Source organism: Amphiura filiformis, chromosome 15, assembly GCF_039555335.1.
Source record: "Amphiura filiformis chromosome 15, Afil_fr2py, whole genome shotgun sequence".
NCBI classification, from domain to species: Eukaryota; Metazoa; Echinodermata; class Ophiuroidea; order Amphilepidida; family Amphiuridae; genus Amphiura; species Amphiura filiformis.
Window position 1 is genome coordinate 52,273,315 of NC_092642.1, and position 25,464 is coordinate 52,298,778.

Consider the following 25,464-nt stretch of genomic DNA (forward strand, 5'->3'; position numbering starts at 1 on the left):
GCCTATTTTTGCATTTTTCTCAAAAATTATGGTGCATTGGTGGCAAGTTAGATATGTATATTATAGGGGCAAGGACTACAACTACTGCACTGAAAATTTTATTTCAACACAGACAACAGTTGTGGAGTTACAGTCAAAAATGAGGGAAAACCAATATTTGATCAATAAATCAATAACTACTTGTCTTAACTGAAATTCCAGTGTAGTAACTGGATTCCTTGCCCCTATAATATGTATAATTTTTGTTACCAGTGTTTTATTAGTTTTTGAGAAAACTGCAAAAATAGTCATAAATTTATCAAGGGGTGTAGTACCCCCTTAATTGAGTGAAATCTTGAAATACAGATACTGTTATCACAGTAACAAACAACATTATTGCAAAAGAAAATTAAAAATATTACAACAAAAATTAATATGTACGAATAAGAAATAATATTTGAACTTAAATTGCTAATTTCACATAATTATGTACAAAATACAATTTCACATTAACTATATGTACATAATACTTTGCATTACATGTTGACGATTGTTTTTCCGCTTGACAGCCTGAAAATATTTAGGAAAATGATATTGAAATCTGCGTTTTTGTTGCGATTGATTTTGTGATGTCAAGTGAAATTAAGACCAAGTTTGCAAACACATGACAACTTATACCTCATGAGTCATATTGGGCAGAAATTCGAGAGTTGCCAAATTCATGCAAAGACTCTTATATATACTGCGCCAATAAAGTATCCTTACACTTGGAAAAATAATCACAATTTCAAAACTGAACAATATTGGGGAAAATTTATTTTTATAATATATGCACTATCTAATCCTGCACATTATGACACCACATTGAATCCAATGTGATCTCAAGAAGTAAAGTTACAAGCAATTGAATAGGCGAAGGTCCAGTTTTAAAAGTGACAAACTGGCCTATACAAAGCGTAAAAAGATTCCAACAAGCACAACAAAGAGACAACACAGTTTCTTCAATGAAGCGTTATTTAAAGCATTTTTTATTCCAGTTTTTTCTTCTCTGTACTTTTCATAACTTTCATTTTATTTGTCAGTTCTTTTGTTTCAGTTTACTTTTGTTCCTTTTGTTTTAAATTAAAGCCAAACGCATAAATTTGCCATTCACCACTCTCAAACCAGATGTCTAGTCTGTGGAGTTTTGAATAGGCCAGTTTGTCACTTTTAAAATCAAATGCTTGTAACTTTGCTTCTTGAAGTCACATTGGATTCAATGTGGTGTCATAATGTGCAGAATTAGATAGTGCATCTGTTAAGAAAACAAATTTACCCCAATAGTGTTCAGTTTGGAAATTGTGAATATTTTGCCAAATGTAAGGATACTTTATTGGCGCAGTATATAAACAGATTTATGGATTCTATATAGTAAAAATTTCATTTCAATGAACACGGCTGCCAACAACAGTATTCGATCTGACATGGATTGTATTCACTTCCGCATTACGGGCACGCTGTTAGCACCCGTGTTCAATCAAATATAATTTTTACTATACGCTTTCCCTGGTAGTTCAGCATAGCAGGTAACATTATAGGAGTGCATTAACAGAATTGTTGCCATGATAAATTGTTTATGCCTTCAATTCTCTTGTTGTACCAGTCATACATACCAGAATATGCGGTGATTGTATTTCATCACAAAAATAACCCAAAATAAATGTAATTTTCCTCTTTTCTATCGCGATCATCACACTATGCAGCCGGGCATAAACATTGTTTACAGCCTGCCCTCGACCAACCACGCACCGCTAGATAGCGCATATGCATGAACAAATTTTGTTGTTGTCTTCCACGTTGATATATTTCACACTTTTCATCTGCTACTTGATGTATTCCACTACCCTACCTATCATATCCTATACACCTTTTATTAAAACAGTGTTCAATCCATGATGGGATATAAAACACACACACTTTGCATACGTATAAAATTACAATGTTGCACATTAAAAATCGCCAATCGGTTCACCTAGCTTGCACTCCAACAGTTTGCCTATAGGCTGATAATACCTACTCACAACATACAACAGAACCACATGCAGTGGTAACTGAAAAATGCCTTTATCATGAAAGGAAATGGCAGCACATCCTTAGGCCAAATAAAGTAAACAATGTGTCAAAATTCATTAGGTGATTTTCAATGGTAAAACTACAACGGAATGATTTGTACAAAATATCTATACAAAATTTACCATATGCTTTCATCCTCTTTAAGCATCTTTTATCACCAAGTCAACTGCTATATCATGGTTGATAGTAATAATATGAAGTTCATATGTATCATTGGACTATTCCATCTGAAATTCATACACTCCTAGAGAAACCATGATCTTAATCTCCACACAGGGAGTACAGATTTCAAATGGAGTCACCCATTCAGGTAACTCCATTTGAAATTCACACACTCCCTGTGTGGACAATTAAGGTCATGTCTTTCATAGACGGTGTATGGATTTCAACTGGAATCCATTTCATCTGTCGGTCAATCAAATTGTTTATGAGCTGACCAGTGAACCAATTTGGATGTCAAGGTGTACTGTTTATGATATAAACAGAAACCAAGTGGACATCTTCAGCATTGAATACTCTCAGTGGCCATAGTCATGATCCATTAGCCCATATGGATTTCTTACTGTGATTCCAATATTCATTGTTACCAGCACAATAGTTAACATTTCATTCATCACCTGTGACAGTGCATTACTTGATTCATCAGTTATGTCTACTATAGCAGCACCCTTTGTGCTGGTCCTGCTGACCATTACACATATCTGCAATTACAAGCAGCTAGCCGCAGTTTCGTTGACCTGCGATGGATTCATGAAGCGCCCTCTTTTAATTACTGTTCTCATGGTGGCATTTCACTTATGTCTACTAGCCGCACACTTTGCACTGGTCCTGCCGACCATTTATACATATCCGCTATTACCAGCAACTAGCCGCAGTTTCATTGACCTGCGATGGATTCATGAAACGCCCTCTTTGGATAGATACTGTTCATGTGGTGGCATTTAGTAGCACACTTTGCACTGGTCCTTTTGTCCATTACACATATCCGCTATTACCAGCAGCTAGCCGCAGTTTCGTTGACCCGTGCTGGATTCATGAAGCGCCCTCTTTGGTTACTGTTGTAATGATTGTTACTTGTTTGATCGCCAAAGGCTGAGCCATTGGTTCCATTCAATTGGAATGAATTTGCTTGATTTTTGTTTAAATCTAAAGATGGAAGAAAATAGAAAAGTAAATGGATAAATGATAATCTAGAAAACAACATGTTTCATTATTTGATTTAATGATAGGTGGTCTGAATGTAACACATTCAGTTTTGTACCTCACTTCAAGGCCTATCACCTTCTTATATAAGACCTTTTTTTGGGGGGGGGGGGGAGCTGTACCACCAAACAAGGTCTTAGCTAAAATTGTGGTTTACCCATCATTTGAATAAAATTACCAGTCCTAAATTGACCTTTAAAACATTTACCAGACTTCTTCAGCCCATTGGGGTTTCAAAGAGTTCAAATATGTTGCTATGGCCTTGTTTTCAAAATCTGGTCTACTAAAAGGATCAATAGCCTTTCTAAACACCTAAAATTATAATGTAGCATCTGTCAAAGGCATTAATTTTGCCCGTCCCAGGAGCAAACTCCCTGTCTAAAATTTCAGGCAGACGGTTGACTAGCAAAGACACTGCCACCAAAGTACCATGTTTATGTTTGTTCATACTATTTAAATGAAACATATTTCACACCTAAAATTTCCCTGGACTTATGAGAAAAATATGAGCTTTCAACTGATATGCATTTTAATGGGGTAAAGGGGGGAGGGGTAAGGCTGTTAATCGGGTCACCCACTCTCCAAATTAGATGTTGGGCCTACCAAATAAACTTCCCTAACACTATCTTAGTTTGAACCTTGTCAAACAGTGACAAACTTCTTTAACTGTTATTTGAAGCCTTGTATCTACTTTGGGACCAAATGATTTTCACACAAGAATCAATTTCAGTTTTGCCAATGGCATTGATTTTCAATGTTTTACTTTGTATTTTATAGTTTTCCTAAATATATAACTTTGATGTACTTAATCCATTTATCGACTTTCTTTTGCACTCTCTGGCGATATGTACAGTGTAAACACAGAGGTGGGGTTCTGATTGGCTAATTGAATCATGCCATGAAATATCAACACCTACAATCAAGGAAACTAGTATTGGCACACTCTGGTATATTAACTATAAATCACCGCCCCTCTCCTCTCATTAAATGTTTATAAAAGCAATTTTGACAGTGGGATCTGACCCGATCTCCATGCAGTTTCCCCTATACTGATTGCGCAGAATTGGAGAGGGAAGGGGCAAGGGGAAGGTTTGTACTTCTCAAACATAGCTATACTTATTTCACTGAACTAGCAGAGCGGCAATGAAGCGTTCCAACATATTGTCAAAGTGTACCAACTATATTTGTCCTTGATTGTAGTTTGCTGAACAAGCTGCATAGCATTACATGACTTGTTCATTTCACACGATAATCAGGATGACCATGTCAGCCAGCATGGAAGGACCTTGCCAAGAAGCATAATACAACCAATCCAAATAATTTCTAAGCTCTCTGGTTTTCTAGTAAAACTTAAATATCTTTTCTGTTGATAACGAGTAGGAATGTGGTCTCAGTTTAAGTCTTGCTGATGAAAAACACCCAAACCCAAAATGATACGATCAATTAGTAATATTTACCTGATATTGCTAACAACATTTTCCTTCTAGCTCCAAAAGTGCTTATACCTAGCTCCTTCAAATCGCTGTCTGTGAGCGTTGAAAAGGTCGCAAGGTCAATCTGCAAAGACAACCAACAAATTGTATTGCATAAATATCCATTTATATCAAATCAACATCCTCCCACCCCACACACACATATTTCTTCAAAGCAATAATAATATTATTTCCATTTCTTTCCCTATTTAGGAATAGAAATATCAGGAAGTATCTTGTATCATATCAATTGATGCAAGTCAAAGTCTCATCTTCACTGATACATTATATATGATTACATTAATTGACTTTGATGTCCAAAAAAATAGATTAAGCAGATGGACTCATAAAAGCCCCATGTGTCATACTGTAGAAAATCTGCCATGATAGATTGTTACAAAAGGTACCCCAAAAATAGTGTAGAATTAGAGGTTAATAACTGCGCATCGGTTATTTGGAAGGCATTGTGAAAAATCTAAACATTTTGCCTTTGGAACCGAGGAATATCCCGAGGGGCGTAGCCCCGAGGGATATTCCGAGGTCCAAAGCAAAATGTTTAGATTTTTCACAATGCCTGACATATTACCGATGCAAAGTTATTAACCTCATTCATAACCGTCACTTTAATCTCTTCACCTTACAAAATAACACAAAAGTTTGCTCAAAAGTTTATAAAAATAGATGATTTTTACATCTTCCCTTGCCAAAAATCGATCAGGCTAAAACAGAACGACCAATAACAAAAGTGCGTATCACAATCTGTGCAAATATGGTAGCGCGCAATCCAAATCTGCAGCCAGCCAGCGCAGCAAGCAGTTTGTTGGACGACAATACCGCGACGCAGAAGTCAATTGTGTGCGACATTGGAACAATTACGCGCGGTCAATTGTGAGATATTAATGACCTCGATTTGCGTTCGCGTTTTCGCAAATAATAAGATATGATTGGATCGCACGCATCGCGTTTATTAATGAGGTTATGAATATATCGGCAAAAACCTATATAGTTGTTGGTTAATGTCTTGATAGTTAATGTCTTAAGCACTACAAAGGTTTGTACATGAACACTTCAGCCATTCATCGGTGCAATACACTACATGTATAATGCAAATATTCATTAAATCAAAGTTTGCTGGTTGCAGATAAGATAATCCATTGGGAAATGATTTACCCTAAAAAAAAGTCAAATCTCTTCTGAGTCAAAACCATAACTTCACTGCTGCATTTCATGAAGGTGCATCCAACGTGTACAATTAATACATACCAGCTAAGTCTTCATTAACTTAGTGTCATATTTCTGATTCTTGCTTTTCTTGCCACATATTATTATTAACATCTCACATAACATAACTCATGTACCCACCTCTTGCTGTTGAAAGACATTGGTATATTTGCTGAGACCAAGTTTGATGAATAACTCGGACAAATCTTGTTTATCATCCTTTTTACTGCTGTTATTGATATCCATGTCCCCGTTTGACCAGAGGCCTTTAGTATACCGTGGTAACGACGTACTGTCTATGTAGTTACTACGGCTCAGTGGGTCGTATGGATTATCTGTGGGGTAAAAGAAAACATACAATGATCAATGTATGCTAGAGAGGTTGGATTATATACACTGGTGATCCAGCTAAGATTATCACCTTGATCAAATTGGACTGACTGACATCAAATTCCACTAGAAAGGATTATAGGTGATTTGCCATGAATCAGAATACCTTATAATTTATCAAAATTCAGTTTAGTGCATTTTTGGAATAGGCAAAGATGTGCTCTTTAAGAGGAAAATACCATATTTACTCAATTAACCCCCCTCTTCCCCCGCAAAAACAATTCTGAAAGAGGGGGCATTTATTATAGGTCTTTTTTACAATGATGATTCCCGAAAATGACGAACTATGAACTTAGGATCAATGATGACTTCCGAGTTTGTGATGTAATTATCGGTAATTACCAATTGTGTGTGGACTGTGCATGTGGTAAGCTTAAACAAGATAGCATGAAAATTTTAGCTTTTTTAACATTTTGCTTAGAAAATGGTGGGGCTTTTTATTAGAGGGGGCGACTAATAGAATAACTACAGTATGTGAAATCAATCTGATGAAAACAAGATTCTACATCAAAAAGATTCCATTGGAAGAATATCAGTTCCCATGACTCAGTAAAAACTTCAAATGCACATACCTATCAAAATAAAGTTTCTTATTCCAAAATGACCACTTCAGTTCCTATATGATACTCAATCTACCCTTAGCATGTCATTTGTTCTCAATTCATTCTAAAAATGAACAACAAATTTAATCATTTGCTTACATTTTTTCTTTCTGTGTGTTGGGTTAAACTCTCCTGATGTTGGCGAGGCTGGTTGAGCATCAGAGGACGTCCTGTCAGGGGGCCAGCTGCTTTCATTCTCAACTAATCCTTCTTCCTCTGTTATACTGGACTGTAATAACAACATGTGTGTGGTGGTTAAAACATATGAACCAATTGTGACGTGTCATGTCAAAAGCAGACACTTTTGGGCAGGATCGGAAATGGAGAAATAGCCAAAAATCTGCCCGGGGTTGATTTTTTCACAATTTTGGTTTGTTGCGAATTTGTGATGTTATTAATGTTTAAAATATTGTCTGAAAGTTTCAGACCGCAATATAACAAGCATCTTGTATTTTTTGAGACATTTTTAAAGGTAATTCCTATTCCCAACATTGTCAATAATCTTACTATAAATAGGGGAATGTTGTATGTATCTATCTATGTATGCGTATAAAGGCTCTGTCAGTTTCGATCCAAATGTCGCCAAATTCACACAGGAAATCGAGGAATAGACGATGTGTTTAAAGTTTATTTGGTTGAAAACGGTCAAGTATTGGCCTCAAAATCAGTAAAAAAGTTATTTTTTCGGGCAAATTTATAGCGGTAGTTTGTTTACGGCCAATGCCAACCAATGCGTCCACATGTCTAGCATAAACCGGCCGCGCCGTTAGCGCGTCGGCGTACACGACGCCCGCCGCTTGACTTGCACGCACGGGTGCGGCGTGCGCATAGCCAACTTGCGCACGGGTTATGGTGATACTGGGATAATGGGATTAGGCCTAAGAAGACATCGTAAGGGTACGGGAGGGGAAAAAGAAAAGAAAGAAGGACACAAAATGGTAGGCCTACTTTGGATGGATTATAGGTCCTATGGGTACGGGGTTGTGGTTTAGGGTACGGGATGGGGTTACTAGATTACCAAGATGATTCGGAAGGAATGAGGAATTTTCAATGAGTCTATCTGTACAGTAATTACTCCTGTTTGAACACTTCCATTTACTCATCTAGCGGGGACCCGCGCGAAGCGCGGGTTTCCCGCTAGTATTTTTAAAGGCCGATAACTCAATTTCCAATTTTATAATACCATAACTTACTAACTCAATATCTTTGCTTAGAAATTTCAAATTTCATTGGGGAAAACAGCGTTGTGGAGGAAAATATGTATATATTTATGATATGTAAAAACCTCAAAAATGATAACCTGCCCAAAAGTGTCTGGTTTTGACATGACACGTCACAATTATGCTACTTATAATATATTGATGACAAAGTTTTTGGAGCACCTTCATAATAGTGGTTGCCACGCAATCATAATGATATCCTGAATTCAAACTCTTAATTTTAACCCTAATCCTTACTGTAATCTTAAACCCTAAAACCAAACCTAATCCTAACCCTAAATCCTAACCCCAATCTCATTGGGTGGTGGTAGTTATATTAAATCTTGTTATCCTTGTTGCTTAATGCTCTCCGTGCTAGCCATGCGCTTCAACAGAAAAAAATTTGAAATATTTTCTCAAAATATTAAGAGCTATCTTAAGAACTACTGAACTAATACTAGGCTTGTTTGTACTCATTTTAATGCAATTTTCATGCTGATTCCAAATATGTTCATGAAAATTTACATTTCTGAAATTTTGAATTTTAAACAAAATTTGAAACATGTCGCCTGCAGTCGCCAGCGTGAAGAGTGTTAAATTTGCAATCTTTCTACTTTTCATTGCAGCTTTTGTCTTAGTAAAATGAACTTCTTCATTGGGACTTCATATACCCTCATAATTGGTGGTTAGTTGACAGCATATGTGTACATCCATATCAAAACGATGCACTTGTCGGCTGCTACATGTGTCTCATTTCAGGTAATAGCTAGGAATAAATACCAGACTCATCTTAAGTGGAGGTCACTTCCAATCATCCCAAAGTCATAGGTTTAAAAAAAATGTTCTCTGTATTCCTAAACCATGTGATTTGGAGTAACCTCCACTTGAGATGAGTCTGGTATTTCTTCCTAGTTAATATGTGAAATGAGACACATGTCGCAGCCGACAAGTGCATCGTTTCGATATGGATGTACACATATAATATTGGCATGTTGATGCCCCCAAAAAGCTAATACTGATTTACTGGTATTGGGCATGCAGTGAAGAAAGTCCAACTTCCTCAGGATCACAGGGTTAGTCTACATCAGGGCTCCGCAAATAGCGGCCCTCGCGCCACATGTGGCGCGCCGTGGCTTCCCGAGTGGCGCGCGGCGCCGTTTAGATTTAACAAAAAATAAATAAACAATGCGATTCCCATGTTATCCTTGTAAAGACAGGCTAAAATAGTACAAAATGTTGCACCAAATGGCGTCATTTGCACCTCAAATTTTAAAAATCGATAGCTTCAGAGGGGGAAACCCTCCTCTGACTACCCAGCGACTTCAAGCAGCCATTGAGTGGCGCTTTGCAGTTTTTTTTATTTCATGTGGCGCTTCAACAAATCTATTTGAGGAAGCCTGGTCTACATATTATATAATTACCTACTCCGCCTTAACCAAATGAGCCATGGAGAGCGCAGAAGATCTTGGTATGCAATGACAATTCTTGCATATTCATGAGGGCTGATCTATTTATCACCCGTGCCCATATTAACAAATCAAACACAGCTTTGCGTTTAGGCAACATCAAGACTGTGCTTTAAAACCATGCCGTAACAGGCCCAGAGTGGGCACAACATTTTTGATCTCTCTCACTCTCGTTGATCAGCCCTCATTAACAGATGATGTGATCTTTGCCAGTTGGTGTATCATCTGTTTATATTGGACTATTCAGTTGAAATCCTTACACCCCCTGTGGAAGACATGACCTTAATCTTCCACATAGGGAGTGTGAATTTCAAATGGGAGTAACCTGAATGGGCAACTCCATCTGAAATCTACACCCCCTGTGTGGGTGATTAAGGTCATATCTTCCATAGGGGGTGTATGGATTTTAATTGGAACAGCCCTTTATTAGTCTATGGAAATATTACACCCAAGGTTTTACCTCATGCATTGTAGGTAGTGCAGATCTCTGAAACAATGAGAACCCGTTCTTTTGTCTCGCTTCCCTGATGGCTGACTCTGGCATGGATTTAGAGAAACCTAGACCACTCCAAGTATCTGTTGGTGTCCTTGGCTGACTCACTACTGGCTTTTGTTTCATAGCTGAATAACAATGATTCAAACAAAGGCATTACATGAAAATGAAGGAAGTAAACAACATGGAAGAAAACTAAATGATTGATATTTGAATAGCCCTGTACTTATATCTTGGAATATCTATAATATGCATGAAGCCAATTAGACCAAATAAAAAAATGTGTTGCCATCGTGACCCTCTGAATGAAAATGATGCAGATTTGAAAGTTGCACCTAAATCCTTTGAAAATGTTGCTTGAGTGCCTGTTCATCACTTGTCACTGCAGGTCATCATTGACCAGTCATGCAGTGGCGGCGCCAGGGGTGGGGGCATGGGGGGAAAATGCCCCCCCAGTCAGAACTGTTTCCCCCCAGAAAAAACCCAAAATTACGAAAATTTCCACTTTTTACGGTAATTCTGCGCAAACTTGGTTGATTTTGCCCCCTGAAATTCACTTTGCCCCCCTAATGCCCCCCCCCCGAAAAAAAATTCCTGGCGCCGCCACTGCAGTCATGTAGAGAATGCAATTCGCTACTTGCATGGTTCCGCCATTAATGCACTATGTGTGGGGAAAGCCTCAAACTGGCAGCATACATGAAAGGAAGAATTACGTAATCTTACACAAAATGCTATATGACTGGTTCAATTCCCATTCATGTATGCTGCCAGTTTGAGGCTTTCCCAGCACATAGTGCACAATGGTGGAACCATGCAAGTAGCGAATGGTACACTGACTTGAATATCTTTTTAGTGCAACTTTTGATTCTGCATATTTTTTCATTCAAGGTGTCACCATGGCTACACATTTTGTGATATGCAGACAAATGTGGTATCAAAATTTGTTAACTAAAATGGGTTTCTTTCTATTATTTCAGTTTTAAAATTTAATCCATAGATTTTGAGTTATTGCCTCATAATAAGCCAAATTGGCATAGGAAGTTTGCAATGCATTGTGGGACAATTTTTGCAGTTTTGGGACACTTTGCTCTCTGACCTATTGGAAAAATTCAGAAGAATTGGTTTTTGTGTGTACAAAATATATATAATCTAAAATGTTTTACAAGAATGAAAACAAACCCAACAAACAACTTTATTGTATAAATTAATAATGTTAATATTTTTAGTGATAACATTTTGACAATAATAAATTAATTAATAATAATTACATCAATTTCCCTGATATGTCAGAGGTCAAAGTGTCCCAAAACTGATCTCAAAAACTGGAAGTTACAATGGCGATTGGGCTTATAAAGGGGGTAATTACTTTTTGGGATGTGTTTATAATGGTGGGGGATGAAAACAACCTTCAATTCCTGTACCTTTATTTGCCATCAGTTTCTTCTGCTCATAGGTAACAGCAGCATCATCCTGCATCAGGCCATCCAGTTCTTGCTGCCTGTGTTGCTCTATTTCTCGTTCCCTTTCCCACTGCCTTTCCCGTTCCTTTTCTCGTGTTCTCCTTTCGCAACCAGGGGCTCTTTTGTCAGAACTATCTGACTCGCCTCCAGACTCTGATGAAGGTCTACTGCCAGATCTGTATGACGATGGAGTAAAATTTAAACAATATGCACATATGGTGGTATTAACGGCAAATTATGCACAAGCTTAACTTTATATACATCTTTCAATATAACACAATGATAAAATGATACTTTTTGGACTAGAGGGAAATGGAAGCAGAAGAAAAAGATGATAAAAAGAAATGAAAGGAAGGGTATGAAGAGGAGGAAAAGAAGTTGGAGAAGGAGGAGAAAAAGAAGAGGAGAAATGTCTGTTCTGGTGGGAGTCACCACATATAAAAAGAGATGAAAAAGCTGTAATTTGAAAAGATCCTACACTTTTGTCCAGAGCATTAAGACAATTGTAAAAAATAAAAGCTGAAATCAAACCAAATAAAAATTCCTTTAAAAAGGAATGGGCGCCCAACTGTTTGGATACTTTTTTTTTCTCTTTAAAACAATAATGTAATATTAGCATAGAAAGAAGTCCATTAATTTTGTATTTTAAACAAAGAATATACGCACAACATTTTATCCCGAACATATCAGAAAACAATAATAAAATAAAATCCAAGCAAATTGTGGTTTTATTTCTAAGCTGGGCATACTTTTAAGCAAAAAAACAGTTGCGAAGTAAATCTAGCAAGACCGAAATTAGACGCTCTTTGCAAAGTCAAGCCAAACAAGAGAAATGTGTCTGATTGGGGAAGGTGTTCTGACAATCCAAATATAAACTTAGTCCACCTCAAATGACCTGTAACAATTTGTGATTGACATTACTTAATTCACTTCGGATGACTTTGATCTGACATTCAACTTTTTCGTTCTTACACCAATCATATCCATAACAATTTAACTCTTACAACTTCCTGTCAACTCTCTAATTTAAAACTCTAAATTTCTGTCTGTTTGCCTTTTCTGTCTACAGTTTGTTACAATTATTATGATAAGCAAACATTGCTGGGTAGATAACAGGATTTAGTTATTTACTTAATCCAATCATGGAGGTAGTATAGCTACAACCTTGGCGAAAAATGTTGCCACACCTGAGCGTTAATTGACCAACATCCTTCCCCGCTCCCCTATTGCAATGTTGATTTGGACAAAATCGTCATCATTTCTACATTACAGTCTCCCATCATTGGAAAATGGGGGGGTGGGGGGGGGGTGGGGAAGGGGCAAGTGTAATCTGAATGTGCATTTGCAACTATTATACAAAATAGTACGGAACTATCCCATATTTAGCTTCGATTGCGTGCTTTTAACACCAGAACGTGCTGGTGTGGCCCTGGTGTGGCAAACGCAATTTCCGCCAGAGTTGTAGTAGGCTTACTACCTCCATGATCCAATCATGGCAATAACGTCAATTTTGGTCTTCAGTGTTTTAAAATACAACAATGTAGAACATGTATAATTAATATGCCGTGTTGTTTGCATACAGTTTTCCGCCCAACTGTGCCACCATATTGCAACTTTTGCAATAACCGCTATATAGATTCTATGGTAATTAGCAAACAAAAGCCATCAGTAGAGTCCTCGTTAATTGTTCTTATCACTATGGACCACAATAGTCTCATCCCAATGGCATAGTCCAATAACCTCAATTACATAATCATAGTGCAAAATTTGACCTCAAGTTGCAGAGTATGAGTTTGTGTACCCAAATTTTCAAAGGATGAAAGTAGGCCTACAAATGTATTAGGGCTTAAGAACTGTTCCAATGATAGATGAGCATGTTGTGGATCCTAGTGTATGGTCAAATGTCACCGTCTTTCGGGTTTCTAAGGCACACGGTAAACTGGTTGAACCCATACAAAGGTCAGGATTTATTTGGTGTTTTTATAAATCCTAATTTTGTATTTTAAACAAAGAATATACGCTCACCATTTTATCCTGTGCATATCAGAAAACAATAATAAAATAAAATCCAAGCAAATTGTGGTTTTATTTCTGAGCTGGGCATAATTTTAGCAAAACAATTGCGAAGTCAATCTAGCAAGAGTGAAATTAGAAGCTTTTCACAAAGAATCACAAAGTCATGCCTATATTTTGGCGCCTCCGTAGAGGGCGCCAAAAAGCTGAAATCAGCTGTAGTTAAAAGCACCCCTGTCTGGTCACAGTGGACATTAGTTGGACCTCTTACTTGAATAAACACATTTTGAGATTATTTTGAAGAAATTGGTGCTATAAATGTTTAACCTGATGGGTACTACTGCCTTTCTTACAGAGCCCCTGATTGGTTCATACAAGATATAATCCTGTGAGTAACCAATCAATTTTTTAAGCTTAAACCCATTCAGCCAACCTACTGACCATCTGATTGGCTCAATACAAGATACAGCCATGTATGTAACCAATCAAAATAGCCGATAGTTCAATATTGGCAGTGTTCAATACATACCTATTCAAACCATTCTGATCTTGTTGCACACCTCCACCGGATCCAAACAACGACGAAAAGTTACCGCTGTTGCTTGGTGAAATATGCTGTCCCAACCGAGATGCAAAATTTCCACTATTACTAGGCGAGATCTGCTCAATGAGTCCATTACCTCCAAACACAGAGGCAAAATTTCCGCTATTATTGGGTGAAATACTGTTATTCCTTGATAGAAGCTCTATTAAGGTAGTTGCTGATGGATTGTTTTAGTCATCATGTCCATTTTGTTGTTATTGTTACATAGATGGTTGAGGGGTGAGGTCGTTGATGTGGCGATGAGGTCAATTGGGCTGTTGCTGGGACTGGAAGTTGGGCTACAACTACTGCTGGTGTTGCTATGACTGCCTCCTGAGAAATTAACATGGAAAATGTTGAATCATTAATTATTAGTTACAGCATAACTTTCATCTGTTTGAAAACATAATTGATTAAATCTTGATTTGCATAGAACACAGTCAACTTCATATAAGACTAGTGCTAATTGAGGTTGAAAGATAGCATCTACAGTTTCAACTTTTAAAGAGCATTTTGAGGTGTGCTTTCAGTTTCAACCAGAAACACCAACTAAATAATAGTCTTATTCAGGACAACTTTTCACAAAATATCAATCATGCGCGACTATCAAAAGGTATATAACAAATATCTAACATATATGTGATATGTCATGTCAAAAAGAGACACTTTTGGGCAGGATCCTAAATGGAGAAATAGCCAAAAATTTGCCCGGGTGATTTTTTCACAATTTGGGTTTGTAGCGAATTTGTATTTTTGAGACATTTTTCAAGGTAATTCCTACTTTCAACATTGTCAATAATATTTTTAAAGGCTGGTATCTCAATTTCCAATTTTACAATACCATAACTTACAAACTCAATATCTTTGCTTAAGAATGGCCGATTTCATTGGGGAAAATGGCGTTGTGGAGCAAAATATCTCTACATTTAAGATATGAAAAAACCTGCCCAAAAGTGTCTCCTTTTGACATGACACGTGACCACGTCACATATTTGGCCACGCAGTGGACACCGCATTCAATACGCTACAAGTAAGAGCAACATGGTACATGACTGGTGCGAACAATCATACCACGCCACACGCTCATCATCCTTGTTCTCACTCATATTGGTCACTGTCCAAGATGACCAAACCTCCGGTCAGTAATCATGACGCAGTTTTGTAGTGATGACCCACGTGTTATATTTCTTGCAAACCTAATGAACCTTATGTGACAAGATTTGGTCCATTCAGCAAATTTGAAATTGAGATAAAGGCAAAAATAATTGTGTAGTTAGAAATAAGAAAATACATCACATCACAATACTTCATAACTTCAGAACCAAGTATGCTAGACCTTTGGTGTTTTCAGTATACGATAGACTTGTGTTTGTATAAGGTAATACCCTTACCAAACCCGAATGCAATTATTACATTCAGAATGCATTCGGAATGCATTCGTATCTTACCATTGTGGTAGTGATGTGGCTTTTTGTGGTATTGTGCATTTGAATGCATTGAATGCAACAGACCACAAATTTTTTTAATCCTTTCGAATGCAATATATACATTTTTGTGGTATTTTTGCATTCGGATCTGACAACTAAGGACTTAGACTATTTTCAACAAAAATCTTTGCATTCGTGTTGCATTCGGTTGCATTCTAATCCAACCACAAATGATGATCACATGATCATCACATGTTTTTTTCAAATTATGCTACAAAAGTGGCAGTTGATATTGGCAGTTATAGTCTCCACTAGCTTCCTGGTTGTATGGATGTGAGCTGCTGGTATTGTGATATTACCACAGGAAATGTTTGGTTTTTTGTGAATAAAATACATACCAAGGCTCTGGACTATATTTAGATCAATGTGCAGTATTATTATAGGAAATGGTATTAATTGCAACAGCTAGTACTCCAAGAGGAGAATATTCATGAATCTAACAATTAAGGTAAGCTTATAAGCTTATATAAATGGTCATTGTGGCATATAGCTATTACAGTTTTGTAATATTATGCCAGATGTAATCCAGGTGTATGTATCTCTGTATGCTGTACATAGAGTACATAGAGTACATATGTACGTACATACGTATACATGTAGTACAAGCAAGTAAGTGAGAATTTGTACACTTTATATAGTTCTTCGGCTGTGCAATATAATTATGAGCCCTGGTGGGCGGGTAAAATGGGGGGGGGGCAAGAAAGTTTTGGCGAGCTGAAAGAGGGGGGAACGTAAGCAAGAGGGGGGGGGGGCAAGCAAAAGGGGGGAGCAATTTTTTGGCACACATTTATGGGGTGCCTTTTGAATAAAACGCTTGGAAATTAACGCTTAAATATGCAAATTTTCCTGCTAGCTGTGCTCGACCATTAATAATTAAGGTTTGCAAATTGGGATCCCAAAAATTTGGCATGATGTGCAAGGAGGGGCAAAGTGATTTTTGGCAGGCCGAGGGTGGGCAAGCAATTTTGGCAGGACGAGAGGGGGGAGCAAGCAATTTTGGGAGTGCTGTTTGGAATTTTACCCCCTGGGGGCTCGTAATTATTGCACAGCCCCTTACTAATACATTTTGTAGATAATGTACGTACGGCCTCCATGTGTGATTGCCACACAGTGTGCGATGGACGAGGGCTCGGGGGATCACCATACAGTGTTTGGCAATTAAACCTCCCACAGCGGAGGATTGCCACACAGTGTCGGGAATCCCATTAAGGCTCGGAGGATCACCACCCGTCACGATCAACAAATATAGTAGATCTTGAGTGTTTTTAAAGCGTCAAACAACCACATGAAACAAGGTAAGATTGACCCATGCATGAAAGTTCCCATCATTTAAATGCAAAACCTCATTGGAAAAAACAAGTAGCTGCAGCATAAAAGAATCATCAGACATGCATGCCCATTGCTCCAATTGCATTACATTGTTTGAATGCATTCGATTGATTTGAATGCATTCGTTTGAATCTGAATGCATTCGTTTGAAAACAAATGCAACAGGAAACAATGTATTGGCGTTTGCATCCGAATGCATTCAGAATGCATTCGCTGCATTCAGCGAATGCATTCAGAATGCATTCAGAATGCATTCGGAACTCATTTAAATATTTCTTGCATATTGAGGGCAACTCGAATGCTATTTTGCATTCGGAATGCATTCGACAACAAAAACTAAGCTTGTGACCTTATGGTTGTGGTTATATAGGTTGTGGTTGTTTGAATTCATAATGCATTCTACCACAATGCTGCCGAATGCATTCCAAATACAACATGAATGCATTCAAGTTTGGTAAGGGTAATTATAGTAAAGTAACTCAATTTTCAAAAATGCCTCCTTTGGCCTCCATGGACCTTATTGTGTCACATATTCGCTGGCATAGTGCACGTTAGAAAATGACCATTGCTAGGTCAACTTGCTCACGCTTTCTTTGGTATGAACCACTGATTGAAATGATCGCAACATAAAGCCTATGGCATATCATAATTCAGAATTGGTGTACGAGCCTAAGCTTGATCAAGTATTAAATGGATACTAATGTGCACTACGTCAGCGAATAGGTTCTCCTGTGGCGATCTTACCTGAATCTTTTAATTGTCTAGATACTCTCACAAAGGCACTATGTCTCATTGATGAGTCCACGTTACTATTGTTATGTAATAATGCAGCAGTGTTAACACGCCCCATGTCCAATTGTGCCAACTGTGCTGACACAGCAGCCGGGTCTGGTCTCGGGAAGAATCCAGGTGGCGGGGACGGCTTGTGGACAGTGTTCTGCTGTGCTAATGACATTGCTGCTGCTTGCATGTGTTGAAGCTGGGTGACTGATGTTGATTTGGGTGGCGGCAACAATGGCGGAGGAATTGATGTTGGTATAAATCCTGTTGGCATTGATGGAGGGCTAGTGGTGGGCAGTGCTGCTGGAGTGACCCTTGTTGCCAGTTTTGATGTTGGTGGCATAACACCCTCTGGCATTGTTGCACTGATACAAGATACTGGTGTAGGAGCCTGTCGTATACTCTGTGTAGATGGCGATGTCTGTTGTGACATCATTGTCAGATGGGGTGCGACACCGCTGGTCAAAGATGCCAGTGGCGTCAAGTTCTGAAGAGCACTTGTCACATGAACAACACTTGGTATCTGTGAGGTTGCTGTATGCCTTGAAACCGTTGACGCTAAAGCTGATGCAAATGATGCCTGAGCAGGAGCTGGGCTTGGACTCAAAGCGGTTGAATGCAATGGTGTTGATAGTGAAGTTGCCAACGTAGGGGTGGGTACTATGCTTGGGGTGGTGCATGGAGGCAAACCTGGGGTTACTGATGTTGTAGTGAGTCCAGGGGTGAGGGATGTCGATATGGTAGGGGTGAGCGTTGTTGGTATAGATGGTATGAGACCAGCTGTAGTTTGGTTTACTTGTAGAGGATTGGTGGGCGGACGAAGGAGAGAATTAATAGCTGCCTGTTGCATTAATACTGGTGGAACTGTGGATTGTAAACCTGAGAACGAAACACAGAGACAATCAATTGACACACTTGACAACAGCTCCTACACTACACATTTAAACTTTTAAACTCTACCCAAGAATCCATTACCATATGTGAGATGCAATTCAGATGCGATTTCAAGCAGTGATAGAGCAATCAATCCGACATTGAGAGGTCCATGGTTCAGATCCCTGCTCAGCAACAACTGCTTAAGATTTAATAGACCATTCCTATGACTGGCACTTTCCTGTCATTGGTGGAGTGAACATCGATATCACATCAATATAACATGTGATCAAAGGAAGTATTTCCTTTTGTTTCCTATTGTTTTGGAAACTCTGTAACTGCTCACATCTTTTGAACTGGTTGTCCAAATTCAATGGGGTTTTTGGCAAAATGTAGCTTTGCAAATGCTGTTTACAATCCTATAAAAACTGAAAATTGAATATGTCTGACTTCAGACTAATTTTGCTTGATCACACCACATATTGTAAAATAAAGAAAGCACGATATTGATGTTCACCCCATCAATGGCAGGAAAATGCAAATTATAGGAATGGTCTATATATGTCTAGCATTGTTGGCAAGGTTATCTGCTTCAGCTTTTCACATGTTTTCTTGTAGTTTTATGTACATATAACTAGACTTAATGTTTCTTTCAAGAGTTCAAGAAATGTCTTTTACCTTGCTGAATTGCTGCTGTACTTGATGTACCCATCCATTGTGCTGTTGCACTGGTTGCTGCTGGACTATGTGAAGCATTAGGTACAGCACTAAGACCATTATGTCCATTAATTCTCAGTATGTTAGCTGTGTTTATGTTAAGACCACCTTGGCCTAACATACCTATAAAGAAGAGTGATCAATGTGAAGAGAAGAAACTGAAGTTACATCAAAACATTATATTTGGGAAGCACGGTGGCCTAATGGTTAGTTCGTGAGCTTCATAATCACAGGTTGCGGGTTAATTCCCAATTGCTTCACTCCACCCAGGTGTAAAATGGGGAGCTGCTGGGGTAATCACAATCTAAGTTAGCTGAGAGTACTTGCGTATTAGTTGCGGACTTGGTGAAGCGAAAATGATTCTGATATATCCTAATGGCATCGGAATAATTGCTGAAGTGTGCTCGTTCAATCACCGACATTTATCATGTTACATGAAAGGTTGGTACTGTATATACTATCAAATCATTATTTTTTGGTTTAGTTTTGCCCCTCACTAAATATGTTCATTTATTCATTGGCTTGTTTGCATAATTTGCTTGTTATGAACTGCAACTCATAGGTACCATTCAATGAGAAATGTTTTACTAGATGGCACAACTGTGTTTGAGGAAACACAAATATCTATGTCAGTGACCCCCCCCCCCCCTCTCCTGCCCACTCAGGCCAAGAAGTTTAGAACTGAACTGAAGACTCCGGTCAAGCAGGTGAAAACCCTCCGACAGTGAGTGCATGTACCAAATTTGAGTAGCGTAGAAGTTTAATTTTTATGAACTGAACTGGTAGGCAGTATAGAATTTAAGTTTTAATCTCATTTGATGACAATATTTAGAGAACATGCATTTCTTTTTTACGAAAAAAAAAATACTAGCTGCTTTTGCAAATTAGGGATCGTGGACCAGGGGTAATAATTTGCAACATTGCATAATTTCACCACCAAACATTTCCAATTTCATTACTGGGAGACCAGTATATAAAACCAAAATTTCAAGAAAAATTTGCCTGCTGATTTGCAATCTCCATACTGAGACACAGTTCCTCCAACCATCATGTGCACTGAACTTTCTCCTTGGGCAATTGTAATAAGTAAATTTGAGATAGAGCATTGAACTCCTTGTTAAGAATGTGCTTTTTTGATTTGATAATGATCCAACAGGTTGTCAAATTCTTGTCTATATAGGATACCTAACAGCTGATCAAATAGGCTGGTAATAGTGTGAAATGTTTGGAGCACTAAATGTGTGTACTAATCATGGGCGTGTGCAGGATTTGTTACTGCGGGGGGGCTGAATCGAAATTTTTTGCGCCACTAAGTATATTGCGTCGCGCTTGCGCGACGTAGGGGGGTGTCTGAGGGGGGCTGTGCCTCCCTCAGTAGTGAGAAACTTTTGCAAACTGAAGGCCCAATTGAAGCCATTTGGTGGACCATTCTGGCACTATTATTGTGTACAATTTTAGTTTGAAAAATCTGAAAATGGGTTAAATGAAGGCCCAAATTGAAGCCATTCGTGGACAAATTTTGAAACTGTAATCATGCAAATTGGTAAATACTTTTAGGCGCAAAATACTAAAAAAAAAAGGCGATGAGACGATACCAATATAGGTAGTTCTATACCAGCCGGATGACCCAAATGTGTTTTTGGGGAATATTTTGTTAATATTTTGCCCATATCATTGAAAAACCAGCTCTGTTTTTGCCAAAATTGGTTGATTTGGACTAGACATTTTTGAAAAAAAAATCAAAATACATTCAATATAAGTTTCCAAAAAGTCCGCAGAAAAATTAGAAAGTGTCTACTCTATATAAAATAAATCACATCGATCATATACATATATCATAACATAACATCTGAATCAAAGAAAGTCATATCAAGTGTTCCTCAGGGTACCGTGACAGGCCCCCTAGACTTCCTGATATACATAAACGACCTTCCTGAGAATCTACGCTGTACTGCAAGACTTTTCGCAGAGCGATTGCGTACTTTATGCATCGGGAAATCAACAGCGGAATTTGAAGTATTGCAGGAAGATCTAAACAAGCTAGAAGAATGGCAAAACACCTGGTCCATGTCCTTCAACCCCAGCAAATGCTCTGTTATGAAGATCTCTAACAGCAAATTACCACCTGACAAGGCCTACACTTTCTGTGGGGAAACACTGAAGGAAGTTCAAGGGAGATCAAAGAGAATGCCTACAAAACTCTTGTGAGACCAACACTGGAGTATGCAAGTAGTGTCTGGGATCCATACAGGAAGGGAGATGTACAGTCATTAGAAGCAATCCAGAGGAAAGCTGCCAGGTTTTGCCTCAACAACTACAAACAAAGGGATAGTGTCACTCAGATGATAGAGGAGCTGAAGTGGGAGACATTAGAACACAGGAGGAAAGAAACAAGAATCCAGATGATGAACAAAATCATCAACAACGAGGTGGGGATCAAGGCTGATAGCATCATTCAACTCACAAAGACCACCAGGGCTAACAGAAGGGGATCACAGAAGATCTACCGGCCGCATGTAAAGAAAGACGTCCACAGATACAGCTTCATTCCCAGAACAATTACAGACTGGAACCAGTTGGGGTCAAAAGTAGGACCTCAAGCAGCTACATGTATAAGTAATTAATTTATTCTTCCATGAAGTTACGAGAGACACACACGGCACATTGACCACCCAAATCTTCAAAGAATGTTGGAGAAGATGCAGCTTGACTGTGATTCCGACTGAACCTGAACCAGAACCAGAACCAGAACCATATGTGACGCGATCAAGCAAAATCAGTCGGAACTCGGAGATATTAAATTTTCAGTTTCTTATGGGATAGTAAAAACCATTTACAAAGGTAGATGTTACAGAAAACTCCATTAAAATTAAACAATCAGTTCCAAAGATATGAGCAATTAAAGAGTGTCCAATACAAGAATAGTAATAGTAATAATAGAAAGGAAATAGTTCCTTTGTTTGGCTATATCTCAAAATCAATATTTCTGAGTTCCGACTGATTTTGCTTGATCGCATCACATATGCACAATTTTTGGATCGTGGGTTTAGGAAGCTTGTCAACACTGGCAGGCCAAGCATTTGCGGCGGTCTGAGGGCTGGCCCCCTATGGGGCCCCTTATGTAAAATTGTGTATTTGGTGAACTAAAATGCATAATTTCAGGCCCTCTTTTAGTCTAAATTCACCAAATTATCAAGAAAAAAAGGTATAGGCCTATGTGATTTTTTTTGGGAGGTGCAGTGCAAAAGGATACTCCAGCCCCCCGCCAATCTCACTTAAAATGTTGGCGGCATATCTCCTCCATTCCCCTGGATTACCTACGTTTATTCTGACGTATCATAGGCCTGTAATATGGCGGCATACCGGGTACTCTAAATCCATTAAGCGGGGAAGGGAGTGGGGGGGGGGGGCTCAAATATCGTTGGCTATCATTGGCTTTCTTTGTTTCCTTTTCCTTTACTTCTTCCTTTCTTTCTTTTCTTTTCTTTCTTTTCTTTTCTTTCTTCCTTTCTTTCTCCTCTTCTTTTTTTTTCGGGGTCCGTGCGTGCGGGGGGCTGAAGCCCCCAAAGCCCCCCCTGGACACGCTAGTGCTAATAAAAAACGATTAAAAATAGAGAGGTCAGTCAAAACGATTTGAGTATTTGGCATTATAAGGGCCTCATCAGGGACAGGGGGGGAGGCAATCACATGTAATGGTGAGATGGGTATGTGTGGCAGTCAAAGATCCCAGTTTTCAGAATCAGTTCAGGATCATGCTCCAGTATTTTAGCTTCACTTTGACTAGATCTCTCAAAATTTTTAGCTCTTAAGTTCAAATATTTTCCTGCACAACCTATAATATGGCCCAAATTTAGTTCACTAGACATAATTTCCCAAAAATTTCTGTTCAGAAGAACATATTTGATCAAAAAGTGATTTCTCAGTTCCCAAATTTCAGTGCCAAATGAATGTTGAGTGCCCCCATGCCCCTTTAAAAAAAATAATTGTCGGGTAAAATTAGGTGGATAATATTTTTTGTTAAATAAGCCCTTTTTGGATACTGTTTCTTTTCTTTTTTTTTTAAAGTAGAACACCTGACCAAGCATTGTTTGTTGAAAAGTATACGAAAATCAAATAATCTTGTGAGTTTATTGAACTTTCCACAATTTACAGAAATAAAAACACATGTATACCCCAAGAAGCCTCCAAAATTTGATTTCCTAAGAACTTATTTGATGAAGGACAAACCATCGCTGGATCATAACATTCCTTCAAACCATAGATTTTTGAACCACCACTTATATAACCAAGTTATCAGTATCATTGTTTGTACATAACCCTATATTAACCTCTGCACGATATGATACAGAACCCCTGCTTGGTGCAGAAATCAATCCCTGTCGATTCTGTGAAATGGTGATTGCACGCACACTGATACGGAGATGGTGCTCAAGGAGGCATGGGAAGGGTTGTTTCTGCCTGTCCGTTGGTAATAATTGTGGGGTAGTGAACAAAACAATACTAATAGGAATTATCTGGAGATATGTTAGTATCCGATTACCTATTGTTTTTTAATAATAAGGATATTATTAGAAATCTATGGCATGACCAAAACGAGCACAACCTTCTTGCGATGTAACAGAACTCAAATATGGCATAAAAGACAGAACTAATTTCAATCACTTGTACTTTTGATATCCTCTCAGTCGGGGTTGCTCCATCTATTGCACTTTCCCATTTCTCATGTCTGTCAAAGGGGACACCCTCGCGAAATCCCTATTGGTTTGTACAGAGCCTTTCAGTTCAAGTCAATTTTCTCAGCACAGAAAATACCAATTTGCCTTGGTAATTATTTAAAGTTGATTCCTCTGATAAGAAATCAAACTTTTGGAATTGTTTCATCAAGAGGTATTTATTTTATAGCATGTTTTGTGATCATGATTTTCCCCATTGAGTGCAATGTTAAATGTCCCCTTCGTGTCAGAGGGAGCGAGATGGAACGGGCAAATCTCGGCGAAAGCAACCAATAGGAAGAAGCGATCTATCGCAAGTGACATCATGTCGACCGACAAAATATTACTTGAAATATACCTGATATACTACTTGAAATAGTAACCTTTTGTACCTTTGGCTTGTTTATTCAATTTTTACTCTACATACAAGATTGGCTGATAAATTGATCAATTGATAGATCGATCAATTGATTGATCGATCAATCAACCAAATAACTTGTAATCCCTACCTATTGAGCCAACGTTAAGCCCTGTGAGTGGCAGTGTCGTCCCATTAAGTCCTCGACCATGGTTCCCTGCATGATGTGCAGCACAGCTCTCACACTCCTGTCCAAGTAGTTTTTGCCTCGCTAGGTACATATTTGGCGCATTTCTTTCAATGCTTTTGACAATTACAGACTGCAAAGAAAAATAAAGAAAAACATCAATCTATGTGTGGTATTCCACAAGGCTCAATTTAAGGTCCCTTACACTTTTATACTTCATATTGACATACTACGAGAACATATAGAACACATTTTTAGTGTTTGCCATTGATATCACCTTGTCAGCAAAAAACAATGCAAAAAATTCCATCTAGAAGCAAATGCAACTTTTGCTGATGACAAGGTATATCCATTATTTGAATTTTGAAGTGCAAAGAAAGCAAACGTCATGTTTAGAAACCATTGTGAAAAACCACATTGGGTTTACATGAAGGTTTGAATTCTGATTTGTTTTAGTCAACACCTGCAGATTTCAAGCTGAAAGTCCAAGACAGCTTCCAGTTTTGGAATAGATTTCTTGCAACATTATTATTATTCCACCTCCCTACATGAACTGGTTACTGTAAATGGGGTCATACATATTATTTGAAGTCTTGAAAATTGCAGCATGGATAGTGAAAACGAACAGATTTCTGAAGCAAAAAAAATCGGGACCATGGTCAAAAAAAGGCCAATGGTGCCTTCAATCACCCCAATGGTGTGTCTTCAATCTCTAATTCATCTATTTTCTGTTACAATAGCATTTTGAATGTACCCAAATGGCAGACCTGTAGTACTGGGACCCATCATAAGTATGGGTATGGGTCCCGGTTCCTGAGTACAGGTACA

The 25,464-nt window shown here is 38.3% G+C and overlaps 1 protein-coding gene across 1 annotated transcript in view; it reads right to left on the reverse strand.

The window, feature by feature from the left end:
* Positions 1-402: 402 nt before the first annotated feature.
* Positions 403-25,464, reverse strand: part of LOC140171825 (protein bicaudal C homolog 1-like) — a 134,175-nt gene continuing 109,113 nt past the window's right edge. Inside the window, 11 exon segments of the mRNA XM_072195158.1 lie at positions 403-3,237; positions 4,752-4,851; positions 6,129-6,322; positions 7,079-7,208; positions 10,105-10,265; positions 11,559-11,773; positions 14,140-14,375; positions 14,378-14,526; positions 17,754-18,668; positions 19,341-19,502; positions 24,601-24,769. Of these exon segments, the coding sequence (XP_072051259.1) occupies positions 3,083-3,237; positions 4,752-4,851; positions 6,129-6,322; positions 7,079-7,208; positions 10,105-10,265; positions 11,559-11,773; positions 14,140-14,375; positions 14,378-14,526; positions 17,754-18,668; positions 19,341-19,502; positions 24,601-24,769 (2,586 nt within the window). The 3' untranslated portion in view covers positions 403-3,082.